The sequence below is a fragment of the Oncorhynchus mykiss genome, chromosome 3, assembly GCF_013265735.2.
Source record: "Oncorhynchus mykiss isolate Arlee chromosome 3, USDA_OmykA_1.1, whole genome shotgun sequence".
Lineage (NCBI taxonomy): Eukaryota > Metazoa > Chordata > Actinopteri > Salmoniformes > Salmonidae > Oncorhynchus > Oncorhynchus mykiss.
This window is the reverse complement of record NC_048567.1, coordinates 63,691,081-63,716,739: the sequence shown is the minus strand read 5'-3', so window position 1 is coordinate 63,716,739 and position 25,659 is coordinate 63,691,081. Positions and strand designations below refer to the sequence as shown.

The following is a 25,659-nucleotide window of genomic DNA, read 5'->3' as shown; positions in this document are numbered from 1 at the left end:
ACTCTGTGCACCTGGTAACCCAAAACAGACTCTGTGCACCTGGTAACCCAAAACAGACTCTGTGCGCCTGGTAACTTGAAACGCACCTGGTAACCTGAAACAGGCTCTGTGCACCTGGTGACCCGCCCGCTTTATTCCACTCAGAGACTAAGTCCTCACTCCAACCCAGAGTCCGGCCGCCCTTGCTCGGACTCTGAGTTCCCCCCGCCTTGGAGGCTTCCTTGTGCACCTGGTGACCCTTTGACTTCTACAGAGAGTCCCAACCTGACTCACAGTCCCACCAGAGGACGGGCCCCGGCAGATGGGCGACCACCACCTAGTCCCCTACCTATCCAGAGCCCCATGTCAATGTCTTATGCCTTCTACCCGCCTGCCTGGGCTCTCTCACATTCTGTGTCTGGCCTCTGGACCCTGGCCCTTCTGCGTGCACCTGGTAACCCATAAGTAAAGAAGGAGGAAGATGCCTTCTGTCCCGGACAAAAGCTTGGACCGAGTGCTGACTTTCAATCGATCGCAGCGAGTGTGCTGCTCTGCTACGTACAAAACCCTGACCCAGAATCAGGTCGTCTACGAGTGATTTAGCACCAGGTTCCCCACAAACATGCAGTGCGCATCAGGAGAGGGGCGGCAAGAAGAGCTCCCACATAGAATGTGTAGAGTCCCGCACCCAGGCGGTGGTGAGACCTGGCAGTGTCCATAACTGCTAAGCACATTCCATCTCTTTTTAGTGCTCCACTGTTAGCGGGTCCAGCCGAAGCCAGCATTCGATTCAAACCTGTTAGCGGTTTAGAGTTAGCTAAATATACGAGTGATTAAACGTTTCACCACAGCTGCTCTGTGATCAGACTGATGCCAGTAGGACACTTTCATCAGCCGTCTCCCAGGACAACTCCTCCTCCCAGCCAAAGCCAGGGATGCGTTCGAGCCATAATTCTCTAATTGGCTTCCTGTCAAGGTCATGATTAATTTACAAGAGCCCCGCTATTAGCTTTGGAAATGTCCAAAATGTGGAAATAAGACCAGTGCAATTTTTCCAACATCATGACACTTATTTGGAGTCTGTGGCTCAAGTGGTTTGAAAGATATTGAGGTTTGAAAGCACAAATATCCGTTGAATATCCAACCTGAATCTGTCTTTACCTCGGGCGCGTTTGTCTAACATTGTGAGGTTATTTACACATATGTTTACATGCACAGTAATACTTATATTAAACTGATTATGGCAGTAAGCATCCTTTGTTTGCAGTGTCCCTTTTTGAGTTTATTCTTATTGTTTCATTTAATGCTAAAACAAACGTGCTGTATGATAGATAGATGGTGAACTGTTGACAGACTGCTGATATTAATGTATTTGTCAGAAGTCATTGGTTTTGTCTGTTATTTTCACAAATCCAGTACCTCCAGGAACGATGCATTCCCTACCCGGGGATATAACAGTGCTGAAAGTAAAAACAATCAGACATTGTCCCTTGTTTGAAAATAATTGAACTACTCACAATCAAATTATTGGCTCTTTGCAATGTCATTGCACAAAAATATCGGCCTAGAGAACATTTTATTGCAACAACGAAACAGAAGATTGGGCCAGCTAAAATACTCAGTATTCAAATGATGAAAAATATTCTGGTGGTCGTAAACCACCCAGTGGTCAATGGTGTAATTGCAACATGTTTTGCTGAGCACAGAACACTCGCTTCAGGAAGACGAAATACCTACAATTCCTTGAATACTATGAAACACCAGACATAGTTGGTGTCATTCGTTTGGATATATGTGCACGAACGTGATTTCAGCATTTTGGTGCATCGCATACGTTTGTGATAACAGACAAACGTGTAGATATTAAAACGTCAACGTAAACATAATTTCTACCGTGTTGCATGATGGGAAAATGGTCCGACAGTGATATAACCAAGTAAAACAAAAATTAATCGCTTCTCCACAACTGTATTCATAACCGTGATGCCTGATTATCAGAGGCCAAAGTGGTAACCGTCAGCCAAAAATATTTGCCCTAGAATGAGGCTAAAGTGGTAACCGTCAGCCAAAAACATTTGCCCTAGAAGCCTCCACCGGTGTATTTTAAAAAAAAATGTATTTCACCTTTATTTAACCAGGTAGGCTAGTTGAGAACAACTTCTCATTTACAACTGCGACCTGGCCAAGATAAAGCATAGCAGTGTGAACAGACAACACAGAGTTGCACATCGAGTAAACAATTAACAAGCCAATAACACAGTAGAAAAAAAAGAGAGTCTATATACATTGTGTGCAAAAGGCATGAGGAGGTAGGCGAATAATTACAATTCTGGAGTGATAAATGATCAGATGGTCATGTGCAGGTAGAGATATTGGTGTGCAAAAGAGCAGAAAAGTAAATAAATATAAACAGTATGGGGATGAGGTAGGTAAAATTGGGTGGGCTATTTACCGATGGACTATGTACAGCTGCAGCGATCGGTTAGCTGCTCAGATAGCAGATGTTTGAAGTTGGTGAGGGAGATAAAAGTCCCCAACTTCAGCGATTTTTGCAATTCGTTCCAGTCACAGGCAGCAGAGAACTGGAACGAAAGGCGGCCAAATGAGGTGTTGGCTTTAGGGACGATCAGTGAGATACACCTGCTGGAGCGCGTGCTACGATGGGTGTTGCCATCGTGACCAGTGAACTGAGATAAGGCGGAGCTTTACCGAGCATGGACTTGTAGATGACCTGGAGCCAGTGGGTCTGGCGACGAATATGTAGCGAGGGTCAGCCGACTAGAGCATACAGGTCGCAGTGGTGTGTGGTATAAGGTGCTTTAGTAACAAAACGGATGGCACTGTGATAAACTGCATCCAGTTTGCTGAGTAGAGTATTGGAAGCTATTTTGTAGATGACATCGCCGAAGTCGAGGATCGGTAGGATAGTCAGTTTTACTAGGGTAAGTTTGGCGGCGTGAGTGAAGGAGGCTTTGTTGCGGAATAGAAAGCCGACTCTAGATTTGATTTTAGATTGGAGATGTTGGAGATGGAGATTGGAGATGATATAAGTCTGGAAGGAGAGTTTACAGTCTAGCCAGACACCTAGGTACAGGCAGCGAACGGTTGAAAAGCATGCATTTGGTTTTACTAGCGTTTAAGACCAGTTGGAGGCCACGGAAGGAGTGTTGTATGGCATTGAAGCTCGTTTGGAGGTTAGACAGCACAGTGTCCAAGGACGGGCCGGAAGTATACAGAATGGTGTCGTCTGCGTAGAGGTGGATCAGGGAATCGCCCGCAGCAAGAGCAACATCATTGATATATACAGAGAAAAGAGTCGGCCCGAGAATTGAACCCTGTGGCACCCCCATAGAGACTGCCAGAGGACCGGACAGCATGCCCTCCGATTTGGCACACTGAACTCTGTCTGCAAAGTAGTTGGTGAACCAGGCAAGGCAGTCATTAGAAAAAACGAGGCTACTGAGTCTGCCGATAAGAATATGGTGATTGACAGAGTCGAAAGCCTTGGCAAGGTCGATGAAGACGGCTGCACAGTACTGCCTTTTATCGATGGCGGTTATGATATCGTTTAGTACCTTGAGCGTGGCTGAGGTGCACCCATGACCGGCTCGGAAACCAGATTGCACAGCAGAGAAGGTACAGTGGGATTAGAGACGGTCAGTTTGTATACAACACATACTTTTTTATTTATTTTACCTTTATTTAAACAGGCAAGTCAGTTAAGAACAAATTCTTATTTTCAATGACGGCCCAGGGACCTGTGGAAGGAACAGTGGGTTAACTGCCTGTTCAGGGGCAGAACGACAGATTTGTACAATGTCAGCTTGGGGGTTTGATCTTGCAACCTTCCAGTTACTAGTCCAATGTTCTAACCACTAGGCTATCCTGCTGTAACTGGAGTGGGATCATGGGGACAGTAAGACAGAGACTGGGTTTTTGGGGACCACGACAGCTGACTTTTGAGAGCAAGGTTTTAATCATTAAAGCTGTGATTTTACCTGTGCTTTTATTAATCAGTTCTGTTTTTATTCCCCCTCAAATGAGTATTTTAGCCCTGGAGCGGATGCTTTTTTACTTCCTGTGGGGAGGCAAGTAGGAGAGGCTCTCTTCTCTCTCTTGTGCAGGAACGGGAACCAGTGTGTCCAGTGCGCGAGCCCACAACGGTCTGGCGCAACGTGGCCCATCCTGCTCTCCTGAATCGGCATCGGGACCTGTCCTGGATGATTGCCCATGAGATCCTCCCGGTCAGGGTCGTTATGCACTCACAGGGCATGGTGAGGACATCCTCGTGCCCCCGACCAGGCTGCGGCCAAGAAGAGTTGGTGAGGCACATGCTCTGGGAGTGCAGAGCTGCCAGGGACCTGTGGAAGGAAGCAGGCCCCCTGATCACCCCGTGTCTGCCAGCAGGGGAGGACCTAACACCTCAGCTCGTGCTGTATGGGGTGGGCCGAAGGCCTATTCCATCAAAGGCCTTTACCAAGTTCTGGCCCACCCTCACGTGCTTGAAGGAAGCACTGTGGTCCTCCCGCAACCTGCTGGTAGCGAAAAGCGTAGAGACCACCCCCCAGGCAGTTGCCATGGTAGCCACGGAAGCCCTGGAGTGGTACGGAAGGAAGGGGGCCTCGACCCCAGGTGAAGGGTCCCCCACAACACCCTAGGTCCCGGCAGCCACGGCCTGACAGCGATGCAGCGCCTAGGGCGATTCGCCTAGGGGAGGGATCTCCTCTGGGCCCCGAAGGACGGGATGGTAATCTATTCAGAGGAGCAGGATGAGGCGAGTTTGAGAAGGACTCACCCCGTTCCTGTCCAGAGGATCGAAGACAGCTTTTTAACAAAGTGACCTTTTAACATGTTTTTCATGTCTTAGAACATTTCTATCTTGTTAAATCATTTGTACACATTTTAAATGGCTTTTACAGATTTCATGTTTTTTACAATGAAAAGTACTTTTATTCATGGTTGTTTTTATTGGTTTTGACAACATTTACTTTTTAACTAATTTAAATGTAATCGTCAAATGCTGTGTTTTTATGCTTGTATGCCGTTATGTGTAAAAAATGATGTAAAAAGTATATGAGCTGTTTTTAAAGGAAATGTGTCAACAAAACATTTCCAAAAGAAAAAAACTTACCTGGCAAGGGAGATACCGTGATCAAGAAGGCGGTTCACCCAGGGTGAATCGTCAATTTTCACCTCTGAAGGTGTCTGAGTAATCCTCAGTCATTGCACTCCCGCTGTGCTGACCCCTGCGAATTTCCCAAATGTGGAAATCTCGATTGCATAATTTCTGGTAGTGGGGGACTGCGTTCGCGCTCTCCCCTGATCTCGGTGTCTAATAACAATAGTTTTAATGTTTGTCACAGATCAGAGGTTTGAATCTGAGATGAGTTGAGCTATGTAGGGTATGTCTGCATTTACTTTGGCTTTCCTTCTTCATTGGATGAATGCTTTCAGAATTACAGATTTCAAAGCAAACTAGTCCTACTACTACCACTGTAGATTCATTTTCTCTTCGAAATAGGCTGAATGTCTGTGATTTGTTATTGTAGCACTTGTGGACGTCGGGCCCTCATACCACCCTCATGGAGTCTGTTTCTGACTGTTTGAGCAGACACATACACATTTGTGACCTGCTGGAGGTAATTTTGCAGGGCTATGGCAGTGCTCCTCCTTGCACAAAGGCGGAGGTAGCGGTCCTGCTGCTGGGTTGTTGCCCTCCTACGGCCTCCTCCACGTCTCCTGATGTACTGGTCTGTCTCCTGGTAGCGCCTCCATGCTCTGGACACTACGCTGACAGACACAGCAAACCTTCTTGCCACAGCTCGCATTGATGTGCCATCCTGGATGAGCTGCACTACCTGAGCCACTTGTGTGGGTTGTAGACTCCGTCTCATGCTACAACTAAAGTGAAAGCACCGCCAGCATTCAAAAGTGACCAAAACATCAGCCAGGAAGCATAGGAACTGAGAAGTGGTCTGTGGTCACCACCTGCAGAACCACTCCTTTATTGGGGGTGTCTTGCTAATTGCCTATAATTTCCACCTGTTGTCTATTTCATTTGCACAACAGCATGTGATATTTATTGTCAATCAGTGTTGCTTCCTAAGTGGACAATTTGATTTCACAGAAGTGTGATTGACTTGGAGTTACATTGTGTTGTTTAAGTGTTCCCTTTGAGCAGTGTATATTAATTTGTTGGCACATGTAGATGAACATCTTATGTGGCATTAGGATATAAGAAATTAAAACTACTATAGTTCTCTCAAGCAAATATTGATGTTTTGGTTATGTTTCAGGATGCAGAGAGAAGCGCACACCCTGTTTCATCTGAGGCTGTGTCCTCCAGCACCGGCGATACAGTGCCAGAACAACAGTTCCTAGACCAGTCCCCCAGCAGCCAGGTACAGGTTCCAGATCTGTCTGAGGCAGAGGTTCAGTCCTCTGCAGCAGAGGCGGAGTTCCCAGCTCAGTCATTAACCATCCAGGAGGCAGAGGTCCAGCAGACTCCAGATCAGTCAGACTCCACTCCAACACAGTCTCAAACTGCGGTCTCCAGCAGCGGGGAGCAGGCTCAAACTTCAAACCCTTCAGCAAAACCTGTTGCTAGTGCCCCAGCTTTAGTGACTGCCTCATTTGGATTTGGTGCACAGTTTGTCAAAAAGCCAGGGCAGTGGGAGTGTGACGCATGTCTTGTTAGAAATGAGGGGTCTGCAAGCAGTTGTGTTTCTTGTCAAACTCCAAACCCTGCAGCCAGCAGTGGTAAGCAGGCTCCAGATCAGTCAGACTCTACTCCTGCAGCTACCAGCAGCAGCCCTATAGACCTGTCTACCAAGAAGACCTCGGAGCCGGACTCCACATCGACATTTACGACAACCATTACTCAGGGTATGAGATATTTATCATTGCAGAGCCCTTTGCATTCTACACTGATCAGGAAGAGCATGTCCCTCTTGTGAATACATTCTATGTACTCACAGCAGCACAGTCTCACTTGTGACACCAGTACAGCAACCCGTCTTCTCATCCTTTATTCATTTTCTCGTTTACAGATGCTCCAAACTCATTTGGCTCCTTGGGCTTCAGTGATCTGGGAGGGGAAGGGATCTCCTTCGCTGATCTGGCACAGAACACCGGGGGTGAATTCGCCTTCGGAAAACAAGGTTGGCACTTCTACATTTTCTGAATACAGTTGACTGAAGGAAATTCAATATGTGCTTAATTTTAAGGTTTTACAAGTTTCCATGACACAACTGTGAGCTATGTTTTAAGTGAAAACAAACATTTCAGTTTTAAAATGCTTCCTTCTTAGATTCTAACTTCTCGTGGGCGAATGCCGGGGCTACGTTGTTTGGAGCTGCAGCCCCACCCAAAGCTGAAGGAGGGGAGGAGAGGAGTCATGAAGAGGACGCTAATAATGTGGAAATTCACTTTGATCCCATAGTCACCCTACCAGAGGTACTTATCAATGCACTGCTACTAATCTAATTCCACTTAACCTTACTGGGAATGTCATCATTATAAAGTAAAATATCCTTGGCTTGTGCGAGCCGGAACAGCTCATAGGTTACAGGAGCCTATCACCTGTTTTCTGAAGCGTGATGCAGCTTAATGAACAAGTACACCCCCTCAACAGGACGCTAGGCTATTGCAGGGCCTTGCCCCCAATCTATCTCCTGAATTCCAAGCTGAGACTCCACGTCGTCATTATAATTGACTGTAAATGTGTTTTAGGTGGAGGCTTGGTCTAGAGCTGTCATGACTCCACATTCTGTCTGTGACAGAGAATCTTGCCTGTTCTATTTGATACATTTCTATACAAGTTATGTAAACTTACACCCTCCTGATTAATCTGCACGTAACTGTGTTGTCTAGGTGGAGACTAAGTCAGGGGAGGAGGATGAGGAGATCCTGTTTAAGGAGCGTACCAAGCTGTACCGCTGGGAGAGAGACCTGGGCCAGTGGAAGGAGAGGGGTGTGGGAGACATCAAGATCCTCTTCCACCCCGATAAGAGGTTCTACCGGGTGCTGATGAGGAGGGAGCAGGTGCTGAAGGTGTGTGCCAATCACACCATCTGCCAGAGCATGGAGCTCAAACCCATGAACACCTCCAACCAAGCCCTCGTCTGGACCGCTACCGACTTTGCAGGTAGGTCTACACACAGCTCCGCCAAACACAGCGCTATGTAAATATATTGATTCTTATATAGTTGCTCAATTGATAAATGTATTGATCCTGTGTTCTCTCCAGAGGGTGAGGGTAAGGTGGAGCAGTTGGCAGCCAAGTTCAAGACAGCAGAGCTGGCTGAGTGTTTCAGGAAGACCTTCTGTGAGTGTCAGAGCCGTATGAGCCCATCAGAGGCCTCGGCCCTCTCCCCCCAGATGTCCAGGGTCCAGGAACATTCCAGAGACGCCAACCCCCAGGTCAGCGCCTAGCCTGCGACTTTTGTCCCCTCCACCTAAAATCATTTGTTGGGTGTTTTACTAATATTATGGCCTGTAAAATAATCTATATGAAACTGCCCCCAGGTGTACCTCTCCATCTCCGCTGACGACGAGCCGCTGGGAATGGTCACCATAGAACTGTTCTCTCACATTGTCCCCAAGACGGCTGAGAACTTCAGAGCGCTGTGTACAGGACAGAAAGGCTTCGGGCTGCGCAACTCTGTCTTTCACAGGATCATACCGGACTTCATGTGTCAGGTGAGGGGGGAGTGTGGGGTTGGAAGGTTTCCATTAAATAACACAGCCACAAAGTCTAAATTGGCTATATTGTAAAAATTCATGGGAAAAAACATGCTTTTTTTTGTCTTAATATACGGTTGTTGTTGGGTTTAAAATCAGATTTTAAGAAGATGAGTTGTAGGAATATGTGTGGTTTATGACTTTGTCTGTTAACTAGTGATGACCAGGTTAAACTGAAACCAGACAATACTCAGAACCACCAATGTGCTTTCATAATCTTCAATACCATGTTTCCCAAATAGGTCAGTCAGTGCCTCTTGGAACACAAAACAGTTTGTAAACCACAGCTATATCTAATTTAGCTTGTATCTGTATCTTGATAGGGACACATCAGATAAGTCTTTGCTAACATCTTTCTGTCTGTACTCAGGGTGGCGACCTCACCAACCAGGACGGGACAGGAGGGAAGTCCATCTACGGGAACAAGTTTGAGGACGAAAACTTTGATGTGCGCCACACGGGTCCGGGGCTGCTGTCCATGGCCAACCATGGCCGAGACACCAACAACTCCCAGTTCTTCATCACATTGAAGAAGGCTGAGCACCTGGACTTTAAACACGTGGCCTTTGGCTTCGTCAGAGAGGGCATGGATGTGGTCCGCAGAATGGGAGAGCTGGGCACCAAGACTGGCAAACCCAGCAAGAAGATTGTCATCACCGAATGTGGACAACTGTAGAGCTTGAGCTTTGGTCACTGACTGGACAACTCCACTGTAGGGCTGAACATGTAGTCACTGACTGGATGGCAATGGGCCTTCACTCTGGTCATGGACTGGGGAGTTATAGCATTTCAAACTGAGCACAATTATAGTAGGCAGATATCAAATGATACCCTATTCCCCATATAGTGCACTCCACTTGGGGCTCAGCTTAAAAAGAGTGCACTGGTAGCCCAATATGGGGAGAATAGGCTTTAATTTAAGACCGGCCCAGTGTCTCCTTCTGATGAGTGTTGCACTTTCTCCCTGCCGCATCCTGAGGGTTGCATGTCCCAGTGTGAATCCCCAGACTCTTTGTGTGTGTATAATGTACATGGACTACATTTAGTCTTTTTTGTGCATGTGTTCCAATAAGAGTTGACAGCGCTGGTTCCTTCATAAGCTCCCTAACCCAATTTGTTTTGTGTAATTGTCTTAAGATTATTGCAACCTTTTTTTAAAACCAACCAATGTTCGTTTGGTACTGTGTTCCTCTTGCTGCCTGTGTATACTTTTTTAGGTGTGTTTTTTTGTTGTGTGTAGGCTATACATTGATTTCATAATGTGCAAATTGAGACTCTACACCTGTTTTAAACTAAAAGGTAGGAATATGAAGTCTGACAATTTGGGAGAGGTGACATACTAAATATATTTTATGGTCGGGTCACAATTGGGGTTAACAATTCTTATTGTCAATAAATAAATACAGGATGCTGGAGACTGTCTTTAAAAATAAAGTTGCTTTATAACTGAACCTTGTTCGATTTCAAATATACAGTACCAGTCAAGTTTGGACACACACTCATTCCAGGGTTTTAATTTATTTGTACTATTTTCTACATTCTAGAATAATAGTGAAGACAAACTATGAAATAATACATGGAATCATGTAGTAACCAAAAGTGTTAAACAAATCTACATTTTTGAGATTCTTTGACGTAGCCACCCGTTCGTTGCCTTGACAGCTTTGCCCACTCTTGGCATTCTCTCAAACAGCTTTGAGCTAGTTACCTGGAATGCATTTCAATTAACGGGTGTGGCTTGTTAATTTGTGGAATTTCTTTACTTCGTAATGCGTTAGAGCCAATCAGTTTTTGTGTGACACGGTAGGGTTGTTATACAGAAGGTATTTTACCAAATAGGGCTAAGTCCTTATTATGACAAGAACAGCTCAATTAAGCAAAGAGAAACGACAGAGTGCTGCATCAGATGACCTTGGCCTCCACAATCACCCAACCTACTTTAAGACATGAAGATCAGTCAATCTGGAGATTTTCTTCAAGTGCAGTTGCAAACAAAAGCGTTATGATGAAACTGTCTCTCATGAGGACCGCCACAGGAAAGACCCAGAGTTACCTCTGCTGCAGAGGATAAGTTCATTAGTTACCGGCCTCAGAAATTGCATCCCAAATAAATGCTTCACGGAGTTAAAGTAACAGACACATCTCAACATCAACTATTCAGAGGAGACTGTGTGAATTGCTGCAAAGAAACCACACCAATAAGAAGAGACTTGCTTGGGCCCAGAAACACAAGCAATAGACCACTGGAAAGCTGTCCTTTGGTCTGATGAGTCCAAATTTGAGATTTTTGGTTCCCACTGCCATGTCTTTGTGAGACGCAGAGTAGGTGAACAGATGATCTCTGCATGTGTGGCTCCCACTGACGTATGGAGGAGGAGGTGTGATTGAACTAGGCAAGTCAGTTAAGAACAAGTTCTTATTTACAATGACAGCCTACCCCAGCCAAACCCTAAACTCCGATGACGCTGGGCCAATTGTGCACCGCCCTATGGGACTCCCAATCACAGCCGGTTGTGACATAGCCTGGAATCGATCCTGGGTCTGTAGTGACGCCTCTAGCACTGAGATGCAGTGCCTTAAACCGCTGCGCCACTCGAGTGATAGTGTCATCAGCAAAGCATCCCCACACCGTCAGTGATTTATTTAGAATTCAAGGCACACTTAACCAGCATGGCTACCACAGCATTCTGCAGCGATACGCCATCCTATCTGGTTTGCGCTTAGTGGGACTATCATTTGTTTTACAACAGGACAATGACCCAAAACACACCTCCAGGCTTTGTAAAGGCTATTTGACCAAGCAGAGTGATGGAGTGCTGCATCAGATGACCTTGGCCTCCACAATCACACAACCTACTTTTGACTGGTACTGTATATTTAACGTATTTGTATTACAAGTGAACAGCTAAAGAGGTGTTTCAGAATTAAGCTTATTCACTTTTTTTACTGAACTTTACAAATGGGCCAAGTTGACGATAGGATGCACATAAAAGGCTGGCTGCCTGCAAAAAAATATATATCTGTATAATTAAAATACTGTTTGTCTATATTTTATACATGTATTTTATAAATGTGTTTAAAAAAAGCTATTGTGCTTGCGTTTTAATGAGCAACATGAATATCAAACAATGATTTGGAAATAGCTACTAGGGCTAGGTGAATACTGGTATGAAATCTGAATATAGCTACATTGTTTAGCTAGCTAGCTAGGCTAATATTTTAGCTAACATGCAACTAGGATATTGAGCAAGATGGTCAGCTAGCCACCAACAGCATTGACCCCGAGCCTAGCTAACAAACCTTGTCTGCGAAACTTTTTCAATTTTGGAGTCGGGGCCTAAAATAACATTTCTGGTCCATCAGCCACTGTATCAAGTAGATAATAATTTTTACCAGCCAAAATATTTTTGTTCACTAAAATTACACCAACAAAATGGATGAGCATGCTTTGTGATGTTTATAAAACAAATGTATAACGAGTAAAAAGTAGTGGTATATTGTTTTTTTGTTTTTTTAAATAGTATTTTACCCGAAAAATACTCACCTACCCCTTTAAGTTTTGGGAGGTTACCGTGGTAACGTGACTCGCGGAGGGTTGCCATGTTCCTGGTTTCACTGACATATTAGACTAAGATGCTGCAGTTGAAAATGTGTTGGTCGCGGGAGGCAGGTTTTTGGGCTACTTCTAAAGTGCACCGCGGCCGCCATGGCATTTCACTTTAAAAATGTGTATATATATATATATATATAATGATTTTTGATTGTCTTCAGCTGTTTTCGAATATTCATACTATTAGTGACGTTAATTTAGTATAGTATGCTTATCGGTCATAGTTAGTATGCCAAAAGTCCCCGTTTGACGAACTAAATTCGCCAAAATACGAAGTATACGTACAGTGGACACCAGTCACCACTAATACGCTGAGCTTCTCAGTCATTTTTATTTACCTCACAAAGTGGAAACATCATAAAATACCTTTCTTTCCCTTGCGCAAAAACAGCTGTCTGTACCGAGCTCACTGGCGCAGGGAACTCTGGACCTGGAATAGGCTAGTTGATCAAATGTTTCCTGTTCGCAAAAGACAGCTTCGGGAACAGATCCAGTTGATTGATTTGATACAATGTTGCACTTCACTAGTGATAAGTCAAATCAAGACAGATAGAGAGGAAGGAAGACAGGCTGAATAGAGACATGAATGTGATTGAAAGAACCAGGATTTACATCAGTATATTTTCTACTGTGTTTTTATTTGTTGGCTTGATAGGGTATTTTTTACTTACACCTGGATGTGCCTGGCCCAATCTCACCTGGCCCCACTCTACCTGCCTGTTGCGCCCCATGAAATCATTATAACAAAGCTACAGAAATGTGAGTGCACGTAGGCTACACACTACAGTTTGTCAAAGTTTACAGATTAACATGTTATATGCATTCAATGTAAACAAACCAAACTTGTGGCTGAACCCCCGCAGTTGTACCGAGGTAAAGACCGTTTAAAATGGGATATTCGACGGATATTTGCACTTTCAAACCTCAATAGCTTTCAAACCACTTGAGCCACAGACTGCAAATAAGTATCATGATGTTGGAAAAATTGCACACATCATTACACAGGTCTTATTTTCACGATTTTGACATTTATTCGCTTTCCAAAGATAACAAACATGTGAAAATGTGAGCAGCATTTTGTATTCCTAGTTGAATTAGTTAGGGAGCATAAACAAAGTACAAACTTTTTTTACATTTGAATTTCAATAGCTCCTTGGTCATGTGACCTAATGATCTCAAACAAGGTTCAGAATGTACACTCAGTGTGCCTACACATTGCGCACCCTTTATAGTTTGTCAATTTTTATCTCTCACGTTTTTACATTCATTTTTCAAACTTTTGAATTTCAATAGCTTCTTGGTCATGTAACCTGTCCCCAACCAAGGTTCAGAATGTCCACTGACTACCCTTCTATATTGCACACTCTTTAGTTTGTCCATTTTCATCTCATAAGATTTTACATGACTTTTTCAAACTTCCTAATTTCAATAGCTCCTTGGTCATGTGACCTACTGAACTCAACCAAGGTTCAGAATGTACACACAGTGGGCCTACACATTGCACACCCTTTAGTTTGTTAATTTTAATATCACGTGGTTTTACATGAATTTTTTTACTTTTTACATTTCAATAGTTCCCTGGTCATGTGACCTACAACCCTTAAACTACTTTCAGAATATCTACTGGCTAGCCTTATACATGGCAAACCCTTTTGTTTGTCCATTTTCATCTCACATGATTTTACATTAATTGCCTGCTGTTCCCCTGAAGGACAGTGTCACTCACACACCTATTCACTTGGGCCTTCTCCCTGGGGCCTTCCTGACCTCCAGGCAGGCCCCCATTGACCTGGTGACCTTTGACTCCAGGCCTCTAGGCCTACACTCCCTGCCCGCCTGCCTGCCCTCTCCCTGGGCCTGAGAGTGTATAGCTTACTCCCTGGAACTATAGACCTCCAGGCCTCCACACCTACTCTCCCTACCCAGTCAATACCCCTCTCACTGGGCATCACTCATCACCGCGTCCCGGCCGGGGCTCAGCCATCTCCATAACCTTGCCCACCAGGTAAACCAGGGCACCCGCACCCCTCCCCGGACACTAACACGTCTATATTCCTGCTGTCAGGAACCACATGCACCTGGTAACCCAAAACAGACTCTGTGCACCTGGTAACCCAAAACAGACTCTGTGCACCTGGTAACCCAAAACAGACTCTGTGCGCCTGGTAACTTGAAACGCACCTGGTAACCTGAAACAGGCTCTGTGCACCTGGTGACCCGCCCGCTTTATTCCACTCAGAGACTAAGTCCTCACTCCAACCCAGAGTCCGGCCGCCCTTGCTCGGACTCTGAGTTCCCCCCGCCTTGGAGGCTTCCTTGTGCACCTGGTGACCCTTTGACTTCTACAGAGAGTCCCAACCTGACTCACAGTCCCACCAGAGGACGGGCCCCGGCAGATGGGCGACCACCACCTAGTCCCCTACCTATCCAGAGCCCCATGTCAATGTCTTATGCCTTCTACCCGCCTGCCTGGGCTCTCTCACATTCTGTGTCTGGCCTCTGGACCCTGGCCCTTCTGCGTGCACCTGGTAACCCATAAGTAAAGAAGGAGGAAGATGCCTTCTGTCCCGGACAAAAGCTTGGACCGAGTGCTGACTTTCAATCGATCGCAGCGAGTGTGCTGCTCTGCTACGTACAAAACCCTGACCCAGAATCAGGTCGTCTACGAGTGATTTAGCACCAGGTTCCCCACAAACATGCAGTGCGCATCAGGAGAGGGGCGGCAAGAAGAGCTCCCACATAGAATGTGTAGAGTCCCGCACCCAGGCGGTGGTGAGACCTGGCAGTGTCCATAACTGCTAAGCACATTCCATCTCTTTTTAGTGCTCCACTGTTAGCGGGTCCAGCCGAAGCCAGCATTCGATTCAAACCTGTTAGCGGTTTAGAGTTAGCTAAATATACGAGTGATTAAACGTTTCACCACAGCTGCTCTGTGATCAGACTGATGCCAGTAGGACACTTTCATCAGCCGTCTCCCAGGACAACTCCTCCTCCCAGCCAAAGCCAGGGATGCGTTCGAGCCATAATTCTCTAATTGGCTTCCTGTCAAGGTCATGATTAATTTACAAGAGCCCCGCTATTAGCTTTGGAAATGTCCAAAATGTGGAAATAAGACCAGTGCAATTTTTCCAACATCATGACACTTATTTGGAGTCTGTGGCTCAAGTGGTTTGAAAGATATTGAGGTTTGAAAGCACAAATATCCGTTGAATATCCAACCTGAATCTGTCTTTACCTCGGGCGCGTTTGTCTAACATTGTGAGGTTATTTACACATATGTTTACATGCACAGTAATACTTATATTAAACTGATTATGGCAGTAAGCATCCTTTGTTTGCAGTGTCCCTTTTTGAGTTTATTCTTATTGTTTCATTTAATGCTAAAACAAACGTGCTGTATGATAGATAGATGGTGAACTGTTGACAGACTGCTGATATTAATGTATTTGTCAGAAGTCATTGGTTTTGTCTGTTATTTTCACAAATCCAGTACCTCCAGGAACGATGCATTCCCTACCCGGGGATATAACAGTGCTGAAAGTAAAAACAATCAGACATTGTCCCTTGTTTGAAAATAATTGAACTACTCACAATCAAATTATTGGCTCTTTGCAATGTCATTGCACAAAAATATCGGCCTAGAGAACATTTTATTGCAACAACGAAACAGAAGATTGGGCCAGCTAAAATACTCAGTATTCAAATGATGAAAAATATTCTGGTGGTCGTAAACCACCCAGTGGTCAATGGTGTAATTGCAACATGTTTTGCTGAGCACAGAACACTCGCTTCAGGAAGACGAAATACCTACAATTCCTTGAATACTATGAAACACCAGACATAGTTGGTGTCATTCGTTTGGATATATGTGCACGAACGTGATTTCAGCATTTTGGTGCATCGCATACGTTTGTGATAACAGACAAACGTGTAGATATTAAAACGTCAACGTAAACATAATTTCTACCGTGTTGCATGATGGGAAAATGGTCCGACAGTGATATAACCAAGTAAAACAAAAATTAATCGCTTCTCCACAACTGTATTCATAACCGTGATGCCTGATTATCAGAGGCCAAAGTGGTAACCGTCAGCCAAAAATATTTGCCCTAGAATGAGGCTAAAGTGGTAACCGTCAGCCAAAAACATTTGCCCTAGAAGCCTCCACCGGTGTATTTTAAAAAAAAATGTATTTCACCTTTATTTAACCAGGTAGGCTAGTTGAGAACAACTTCTCATTTACAACTGCGACCTGGCCAAGATAAAGCATAGCAGTGTGAACAGACAACACAGAGTTGCACATCGAGTAAACAATTAACAAGCCAATAACACAGTAGAAAAAAAAGAGAGTCTATATACATTGTGTGCAAAAGGCATGAGGAGGTAGGCGAATAATTACAATTCTGGAGTGATAAATGATCAGATGGTCATGTGCAGGTAGAGATATTGGTGTGCAAAAGAGCAGAAAAGTAAATAAATATAAACAGTATGGGGATGAGGTAGGTAAAATTGGGTGGGCTATTTACCGATGGACTATGTACAGCTGCAGCGATCGGTTAGCTGCTCAGATAGCAGATGTTTGAAGTTGGTGAGGGAGATAAAAGTCCCCAACTTCAGCGATTTTTGCAATTCGTTCCAGTCACAGGCAGCAGAGAACTGGAACGAAAGGCGGCCAAATGAGGTGTTGGCTTTAGGGACGATCAGTGAGATACACCTGCTGGAGCGCGTGCTACGATGGGTGTTGCCATCGTGACCAGTGAACTGAGATAAGGCGGAGCTTTACCGAGCATGGACTTGTAGATGACCTGGAGCCAGTGGGTCTGGCGACGAATATGTAGCGAGGGTCAGCCGACTAGAGCATACAGGTCGCAGTGGTGTGTGGTATAAGGTGCTTTAGTAACAAAACGGATGGCACTGTGATAAACTGCATCCAGTTTGCTGAGTAGAGTATTGGAAGCTATTTTGTAGATGACATCGCCGAAGTCGAGGATCGGTAGGATAGTCAGTTTTACTAGGGTAAGTTTGGCGGCGTGAGTGAAGGAGGCTTTGTTGCGGAATAGAAAGCCGACTCTAGATTTGATTTTAGATTGGAGATGTTGGAGATGGAGATTGGAGATGATATAAGTCTGGAAGGAGAGTTTACAGTCTAGCCAGACACCTAGGTACAGGCAGCGAACGGTTGAAAAGCATGCATTTGGTTTTACTAGCGTTTAAGACCAGTTGGAGGCCACGGAAGGAGTGTTGTATGGCATTGAAGCTCGTTTGGAGGTTAGACAGCACAGTGTCCAAGGACGGGCCGGAAGTATACAGAATGGTGTCGTCTGCGTAGAGGTGGATCAGGGAATCGCCCGCAGCAAGAGCAACATCATTGATATATACAGAGAAAAGAGTCTGCCCGAGAATTGAACCCTGTGGCACCCCCATAGAGACTGCCAGAGGACCGGACAGCATGCCCTCCGATTTGGCACACTGAACTCTGTCTGCAAAGTAGTTGGTGAACCAGGCAAGGCAGTCATTAGAAAAAACGAGGCTACTGAGTCTGCCGATAAGAATATGGTGATTGACAGAGTCGAAAGCCTTGGCAAGGTCGATGAAGACGGCTGCACAGTACTGCCTTTTATCGATGGCGGTTATGATATCGTTTAGTACCTTGAGCGTGGCTGAGGTGCACCCATGACCGGCTCGGAAACCAGATTGCACAGCAGAGAAGGTACAGTGGGATTAGAGACGGTCAGTTTGTATACAACACATACTTTTTTATTTATTTTACCTTTATTTAAACAGGCAAGTCAGTTAAGAACAAATTCTTATTTTCAATGACGGCCCAGGGACCTGTGGAAGGAACAGTGGGTTAACTGCCTGTTCAGGGGCAGAACGACAGATTTGTACAATGTCAGCTTGGGGGTTTGATCTTGCAACCTTCCAGTTACTAGTCCAATGTTCTAACCACTAGGCTATCCTGCTGTAACTGGAGTGGGATCATGGGGACAGTAAGACAGAGACTGGGTTTTTGGGGACCACGACAGCTGACTTTTGAGAGCAAGGTTTTAATCATTAAAGCTGTGATTTTACCTGTGCTTTTATTAATCAGTTCTGTTTTTATTCCCCCTCAAATGAGTATTTTAGCCCTGGAGCGGATGCTTTTTTACTTCCTGTGGGGAGGCAAGTAGGAGAGGCTCTCTTCTCTCTCTTGTGCAGGAACGGGAACCAGTGTGTCCAGTGCGCGAGCCCACAACGGTCTGGCGCAACGTGGCCCATCCTGCTCTCCTGAATCGGCATCGGGACCTGTCCTGGATGATTGCCCATGAGATCCTCCCGGTCAGGGTCGTTATGCACTCACAGGGCATGGTGAGGACATCCTCGTGCCCCCGACCAGGCTGCGGCCAAGAAGAGTTGGTGAGGCACATGCTCTGGGAGTGCAGAGCTGCCAGGGACCTGTGGAAGGAAGCAGGCCCCCTGATCACCCCGTGTCTGCCAGCAGGGGAGGACCTAACACCTCAGCTCGTGCTGTATGGGGTGGGCCGAAGGCCTATTCCATCAAAGGCCTTTACCAAGTTCTGGCCCACCCTCACGTGCTTGAAGGAAGCACTGTGGTCCTCCCGCAACCTGCTGGTAGCGAAAAGCGTAGAGACCACCCCCCAGGCAGTTGCCATGGTAGCCACGGAAGCCCTGGAGTGGTACGGAAGGAAGGGGGCCTCGACCCCAGGTGAAGGGTCCCCCACAACACCCTAGGTCCCGGCAGCCACGGCCTGACAGCGATGCAGCGCCTAGGGCGATTCGCCTAGGGGAGGGATCTCCTCTGGGCCCCGAAGGACGGGATGGTAATCTATTCAGAGGAGCAGGATGAGGCGAGTTTGAGAAGGACTCACCCCGTTCCTGTCCAGAGGATCGAAGACAGCTTTTTAACAAAGTGACCTTTTAACATGTTTTTCATGTCTTAGAACATTTCTATCTTGTTAAATCATTTGTACACATTTTAAATGGCTTTTACAGATTTCATGTTTTTTACAATGAAAAGTACTTTTATTCATGGTTGTTTTTATTGGTTTTGACAACATTTACTTTTTAACTAATTTAAATGTAATCGTCAAATGCTGTGTTTTTATGCTTGTATGCCGTTATGTGTAAAAAATGATGTAAAAAGTATATGAGCTGTTTTTAAAGGAAATGTGTCAACAAAACATTTCCAAAAGAAAAAAACTTACCTGGCAAGGGAGATACCGTGATCAAGAAGGCGGTTCACCCAGGGTGAATCGTCAATTTTCACCTCTGAAGGTGTCTGAGTAATCCTCAGTCATTGCACTCCCGCTGTGCTGACCCCTGCGAATTTCCCAAATGTGGAAATCTCGATTGCATAATTTCTGGTAGTGGGGGACTGCGTTCGCGCTCTCCCCTGATCTCGGTGTCTAATAACAATAGTTTTAATGTTTGTCACAGATCAGAGGTTTGAATCTGAGATGAGTTGAGCTATGTAGGGTATGTCTGCATTTACTTTGGCTTTCCTTCTTCATTGGATGAATGCTTTCAGAATTACAGATTTCAAAGCAAACTAGTCCTACTACTACCACTGTAGATTCATTTTCTCTTCGAAATAGGCTGAATGTCTGTGATTTGTTATTGTAGCACTTGTTTTAATGCCTATAAATGTGCTGATAATATATGGGACAAGGTGTACTTGTGAATACAGGGCCGGTCCTAGCCTTTTGGGGGCCTGTCATGCCAAATAATGTCCCCCTCTACGTCACAATGGGATTACATGAGTCCTAATTTCTGTTGCTAGGGGTGTTGCTAGAACTTGCAACATTATGATCTGTTTACGTAATGAACCAACGCGTCCGTTGCTATGCTGGTTGCTCGGCTACCTTGTAGAGGTAGGAGGACGCAGGAAGTTATTTTTCACCTCAGAAGCGCTAGCTCAGTAGCAAGCGGTAAATTGCCGCTTAGGCCGGCCAGAGTGGCTCGCTTGTGGGCATGCTGGCATCATATGGGAGCATATAGCAACACCATCAGTTGTGCGTCAAGAATTGAGCATAGCAAGTCTGTATGGAGGTCTCAAATCAAATCAATCAAATCAAATGTTATTTGTCACATACACATGGTTAGCAGATGTTAATGCGAGTGTAGCGAAATGCTTGTGCTTCTAGTTCCGACAATGCAGTAATAACCAACGAGTAATCTAACTAACAATTCCAAAACTACTACACTGCGTGAGAAAAGGTAAGAAGGTGGCCCGGTGCAGGAGATGCGGCAAGCATTTTCATGTGTCTTGTTTGTCTCATGTTGTCAATGTGCATGAATTTGTCTGTTCATCGTGTCTATCGTCTGTCATCTGTTTTGTCTGTTTTCCCCACCCTTGTTTCCACTGCTTGGCCGGCTCCCCACCTCAACACGGTAGGTATTTTACTACATTGCATCTTGTTGTATATTTTATATGTTATTGTAAATAACCTGTTATACAAATTTAAAACAATATTACAAATACGTTTTTTTGCAGACATTGGCTGTGAAGTTGGTAAGTATATAGAATATGTATTTGTCTTGTATTCCAAGTCACGTTTACAAGCATGTAAATATTTGTATATTTTTTCCATTTGTTTGCTGGCAAATATTTGAAACTTGTCAGCTGACATGGCTAATTGAGTGACTGTCAGTGACTGACAAAGATCTTGTGTATTCTACTATTTTAACTCTCAACAGTAAGTAACACTGAGTTTCTATTTTTTATAGATTTTTTGGGGTCAGGCCCTAAGCGACTGTTTATCAAATGTTATTGGTCACATACACATATTTAGCAGATGTTATTGGTCACATACACATATTTAGCAGATGTTATTGGTCACATACACATATTTAGCAGATGTTATTGGTCACATACACATATTTAGCAGATGTTATTGGTCACATACACATATTTATCAGATGTTATTGGTCATATACACATATTTAGCAGATGTTATTGGTCACATACACATATTTATCAGATGTTATTGGTCATATACACATATTTAACAGATGTTATTGGTCACATACACATATTTATCAGATGTTATTGGTCATATACACATATTTAGCAGATGTTATTGGTCACATACACATATTTAACAGATGTTATTGGTCACATACACATATTTAGCAGATGTTATTGGTCACATACACATATTTATCAGATGTTATTGGTCATATACACATATTTAACAGATGTTATTGGTCCATACACATATTTAACAGATGTTATTGGTCCATACACATATTTAACAGATGTTATTGGTCATATACACATATTTAGCAGATGTTATTGGTCACATACACATATTTATCAGATGTTATTGGTCATATACACATATTTAACAGATGTTATTGGTCATATACACATATTTAGCAGATGTTATTGGTCACATACACATATTTAACAGATGTTATTGCTTACATACACATATTTAACAGATGTTATTGGTCCATACACATATTTAACAGATGTTATTGGTCATATACACATATTTAGCAGATGTTATTGGTCACATACACATATTTATCAGATGTTATTGGTCATATACACATATTTAACAGATGTTATTGGTCCATACACATATTTAACAGATGTTATTGGTCACATACACATATTTAGCAGATGTTATTGGTCACATACACATATTTATCAGATGTTATTGGTCATATACACATATTTAGCAGATGTTATTGGTCACATACACATATTTATCAGATGTTATTGGTCACATACACATATTTAGCAGATGTTATTGGTCACATACACATATTTAACAGATGTTATTGGTCCATACACATATTTAACATATGTTATTGGTCCATACACATATTTAGCAGATGTTATTGGTCCATACACATATTTATCAGATGTTATTGGTCCATACACATATTTAGCAGATGTTATTGGTCATATACACATATTTAACAGATGTTATTGGTCACATACACATATTTAGCAGATGTTATTGGTCCATACACATATTTAGCAGATGTTATTGGTCATATACACATATTTATCAGATGTTATTGGTCCATACACATATTTAGCAGATGTTATTGGTCCATACACATATTTAGCAGATGTTATTGGTCACATACACATATTTAACAGATGTTATTGGTCCATACACATATTTAACAGATGTTATTGGTCCACACACATATTTAACAGATGTTATTGGTCCATACACATATTTAGCAGATGTTATTGGTCCATACACATATTTATCAGATGTTATTGGTCCATACACATATTTAGCAGATGTTATTGGTCATATACACATATTTAACAGATGTTATTGCCGGTGTAAACTGCTGTTACTCATCTCATAAAGCAGTATGTAAACATTATTAAAGTGACTAGTGATCCGCTCCTGTTTTTCCCACTTTTCATTTAAAATGACATACCCAAATCTAACTGTCTGTAGCTCAGGACCTGAAACAAAGATATGCATGTTCTGGATACCATTTGAAAGAAAACACTTTTAAGTTTGTGGAAATGTTAAATGAATGTAGTAGGAGAATATAACACATTAGATCTGGTGGCTTATTTAACAGTCTGATGGCCTTGAGATAGAAGCTGTTTTTCAGTCTCTCTGTCCCAGCTTTGATGCACCTGTACTGACCTCACCTTCTGGATGATAGCGGGGTGAACAGGCAGTGGCTCGGGTTGTTGATGTCCTTGATGATCTTTTTGTCCTTCCTGTGACATTGGGTGCTGTAGGTGTCCTGTAGGGCAGGGTAGTTTGCCCCCAGTGATGCATTGGGCAGACTGCACCACCCTCTGGAGAGCCCTGCGGTTGCGGGTGGTGCAGTTGCCGTACCAGGCAGTGATACAGCCCGATAGGTTGTGCTCAATTGCGCATCTGTAAAAGTTTGAGGGTTTTAGGGGCCTGTGTGAATGGATTGTTTTGGATCTCAAACTGAATGGATGGATTGGGGTGTTTTATTTGCTTAGATAAAATATAGAACCGTTTGTAATTGAAACCCACAAAGAATAGATTAATGTTCATTCTAACAGAAATTCATTACATGTGTATACTGCTATGGTTAGTTCATTTGATTTTTTTAAATGAGGGAGAAAATTGAATTGAACACAATTTGGCAGCGATGACACCATAGAGTCTTCTTGGGTATGATGCTACATTTTTATTTATTTAATACATTTTAGAATAAGGCTCTAATGTAACAAAATATGGAAAAAGTCAAGGGGTCTGAATACTTTCCAAAATCACTGTATTTCCATATTGGCTGTTATTGTTCACTTAATGATCATTCAAATGAAATGATACAATCCATATTGCTCGTCTTGGTGTTAAGGTTTAGTTTTATTAGAAACACTTTACTGACAATTCACTGATAACCAATATCCGTTGCTGATATTTACTGAAGTACTGCTGCCACATTGCAGCCAACTCATCCAAATCTGATAATTTGATGTCCTACATTAAGAACAAATTAAGTTCAGCCATTATCATTTAAGTAGAACTACATGAAATAAGGCTTCCCATCCACTGTATTAAGTGACAGCTCCACTTCTGGGAACTGCACCTTCTTAGTGACTTATCGAATTTCAAATGCATTGATCCTAGAACTAGATTCATTAGTCCTAGGCTCTCCAACCCTGTTCCTGGAGAGCTACCTTCCTGTAAGTTTTCAATCCTACCTCAGTTGTAACTAACCTCATTAATATTAATATATGAATATTAAGCAGGTAATTATTCCTACGTTCAAAATGAATGACCGTGTTAAATTATTATGTGACGTGGAGTCATATTCAGGTCCTGATTGGTAAAGAAGCTTATTTGACGTGTCAACTAGTGTTATTTGACGTGTATCTTTTAGACACGCAAAGATCCAAACGGTGTTCCATACTGAATAGACAAGTGTAACGTTAGTGTTTGTAATGCAAGATTGAGGAGAATCGATCTCATTAGAGATCACTTTTATTTTGGGAGATTTCAAAATATGACCTTTTCATTCAAGACAGGATAAATATATTGTTTCAGATGATAATAAAACATGTTTTGTTTAGTTACTTTTTTTCTCACATCGACCTAGCTAAAGTTAGCTAGCTAAAAGCTAGGTTGAATACACAACTGTAGCTAGTGACCTCCATCACAATGAACTTAAACGGGAGGCAACAGTCATATAATATAATTGGCTTAGCATTTAATGTGTAATAATTAACATTACCAATAAAATAGTACTCACTTATAGTAATAGGTAATTGTTTAGAAGTTGCTAGTATGAGGATTCTGTGTTATGCACTATAGCCCGTTACCATATACGTGATTGACTATTATCTGCTGTTGGCTTATTACCAATAAAATAGTACTCACTTATAGTAATAGGTAATTGTTTAGAAGTTGCTAGTATGAGGATTCTGTGTTATGCACTATAGTCCGTTACCATATACGTGATTGACTATTATCTGCTGTTGGCTTGTGTGGATGTATGTGTTATGCAACATAGCTGACTTGAAACATTGTTAACAGTTTCAGGGCCATGGGCCTTACTCATGATGGAAAAATACAGAATAACATAAATACGGACACGTACAGAACGTAGTGTAGCAAACCACAGACTGTTTTTTTGTTAGAACTCAAACTTAACAATAACAGAAACCAGATATGTGATAACGGTATCTAGGGAATGAGCGCATAGATACTCGACAGAGCAAGTTACATCTATCAATTGGAGCGCCCGGGGGCACCACGCCCAGGCTGGGTGAGTCAAGAACAAGTTAGTTCTCTGTTTGCCCTGCGAGGTGGGACAGAGAGCCGTATATACGAAAATTGCATTTACCACTTATTGCTTAGCTAATAAAAAATACATAGTATACAATCGGTGACTCTTTGTCATATTTATCCTGATACCAGATCCCCTCTCGACTTTTCATAACTAAATGAACTTGGCAAGCTTTTGCCAGTTGATGTATTGTTAGTGACAGAGCTGGCCAAAAGTTGGCTTACATAAGCCATTATTTTTGCCTCAATCAAACTAGACCTCAATACAACCATCGGCCAAACAATTGAAGATTGATATTACGTTTTTTCATTGCAATGTGCGTTGTATTAGTCAGTATGTCAATATAACGTGATTGATCTGTCAATTTCCCTAGATAATTCCCTACTTTTCACACTGACACAGTAATAAACAGCTCAACATTTTACAGGCTTCACTGTCATGGTGCACAGTAGAAGTCTGTGCGGGACCGATTTCTTCATGCAGCTCCACCCGCTACCGCAAGAACTGGTCCCTAACCCTACCGCATTTATTTTCGGCGTATGTGACGCAGCTCATTTGCAGCCGTAGTCCAA

General features: G+C 43.3%; 1 protein-coding gene and 2 pseudogenes across 1 annotated transcript; all 3 read left to right on the top strand.

Moving 5' to 3' along the window:
- The first annotated feature begins 5,102 nt into the window (after positions 1 to 5,102).
- On the top strand, positions 5,103 to 5,301 carry LOC118964357 (annotated as a pseudogene).
- Positions 5,302 to 6,251: 950 nt separating this feature from the next.
- On the top strand, positions 6,252 to 10,172 carry LOC118964310 (E3 SUMO-protein ligase RanBP2-like). Its single transcript, XM_036974903.1, has 7 exons — positions 6,252 to 6,864; positions 7,029 to 7,139; positions 7,289 to 7,434; positions 7,852 to 8,125; positions 8,228 to 8,400; positions 8,506 to 8,679; positions 9,092 to 10,172. The coding sequence occupies exons 1-7, from the start codon at positions 6,267 to 6,269 to the stop codon at positions 9,395 to 9,397; spliced, it is 1,782 nt and encodes a 593-aa protein (XP_036830798.1). The 5' UTR covers positions 6,252 to 6,266; the 3' UTR covers positions 9,398 to 10,172.
- Positions 10,173 to 19,528: 9,356 nt separating this feature from the next.
- LOC118964356 lies at positions 19,529 to 19,727 on the top strand (annotated as a pseudogene).
- The last annotated feature ends 5,932 nt before the right edge of the window (positions 19,728 to 25,659 follow it).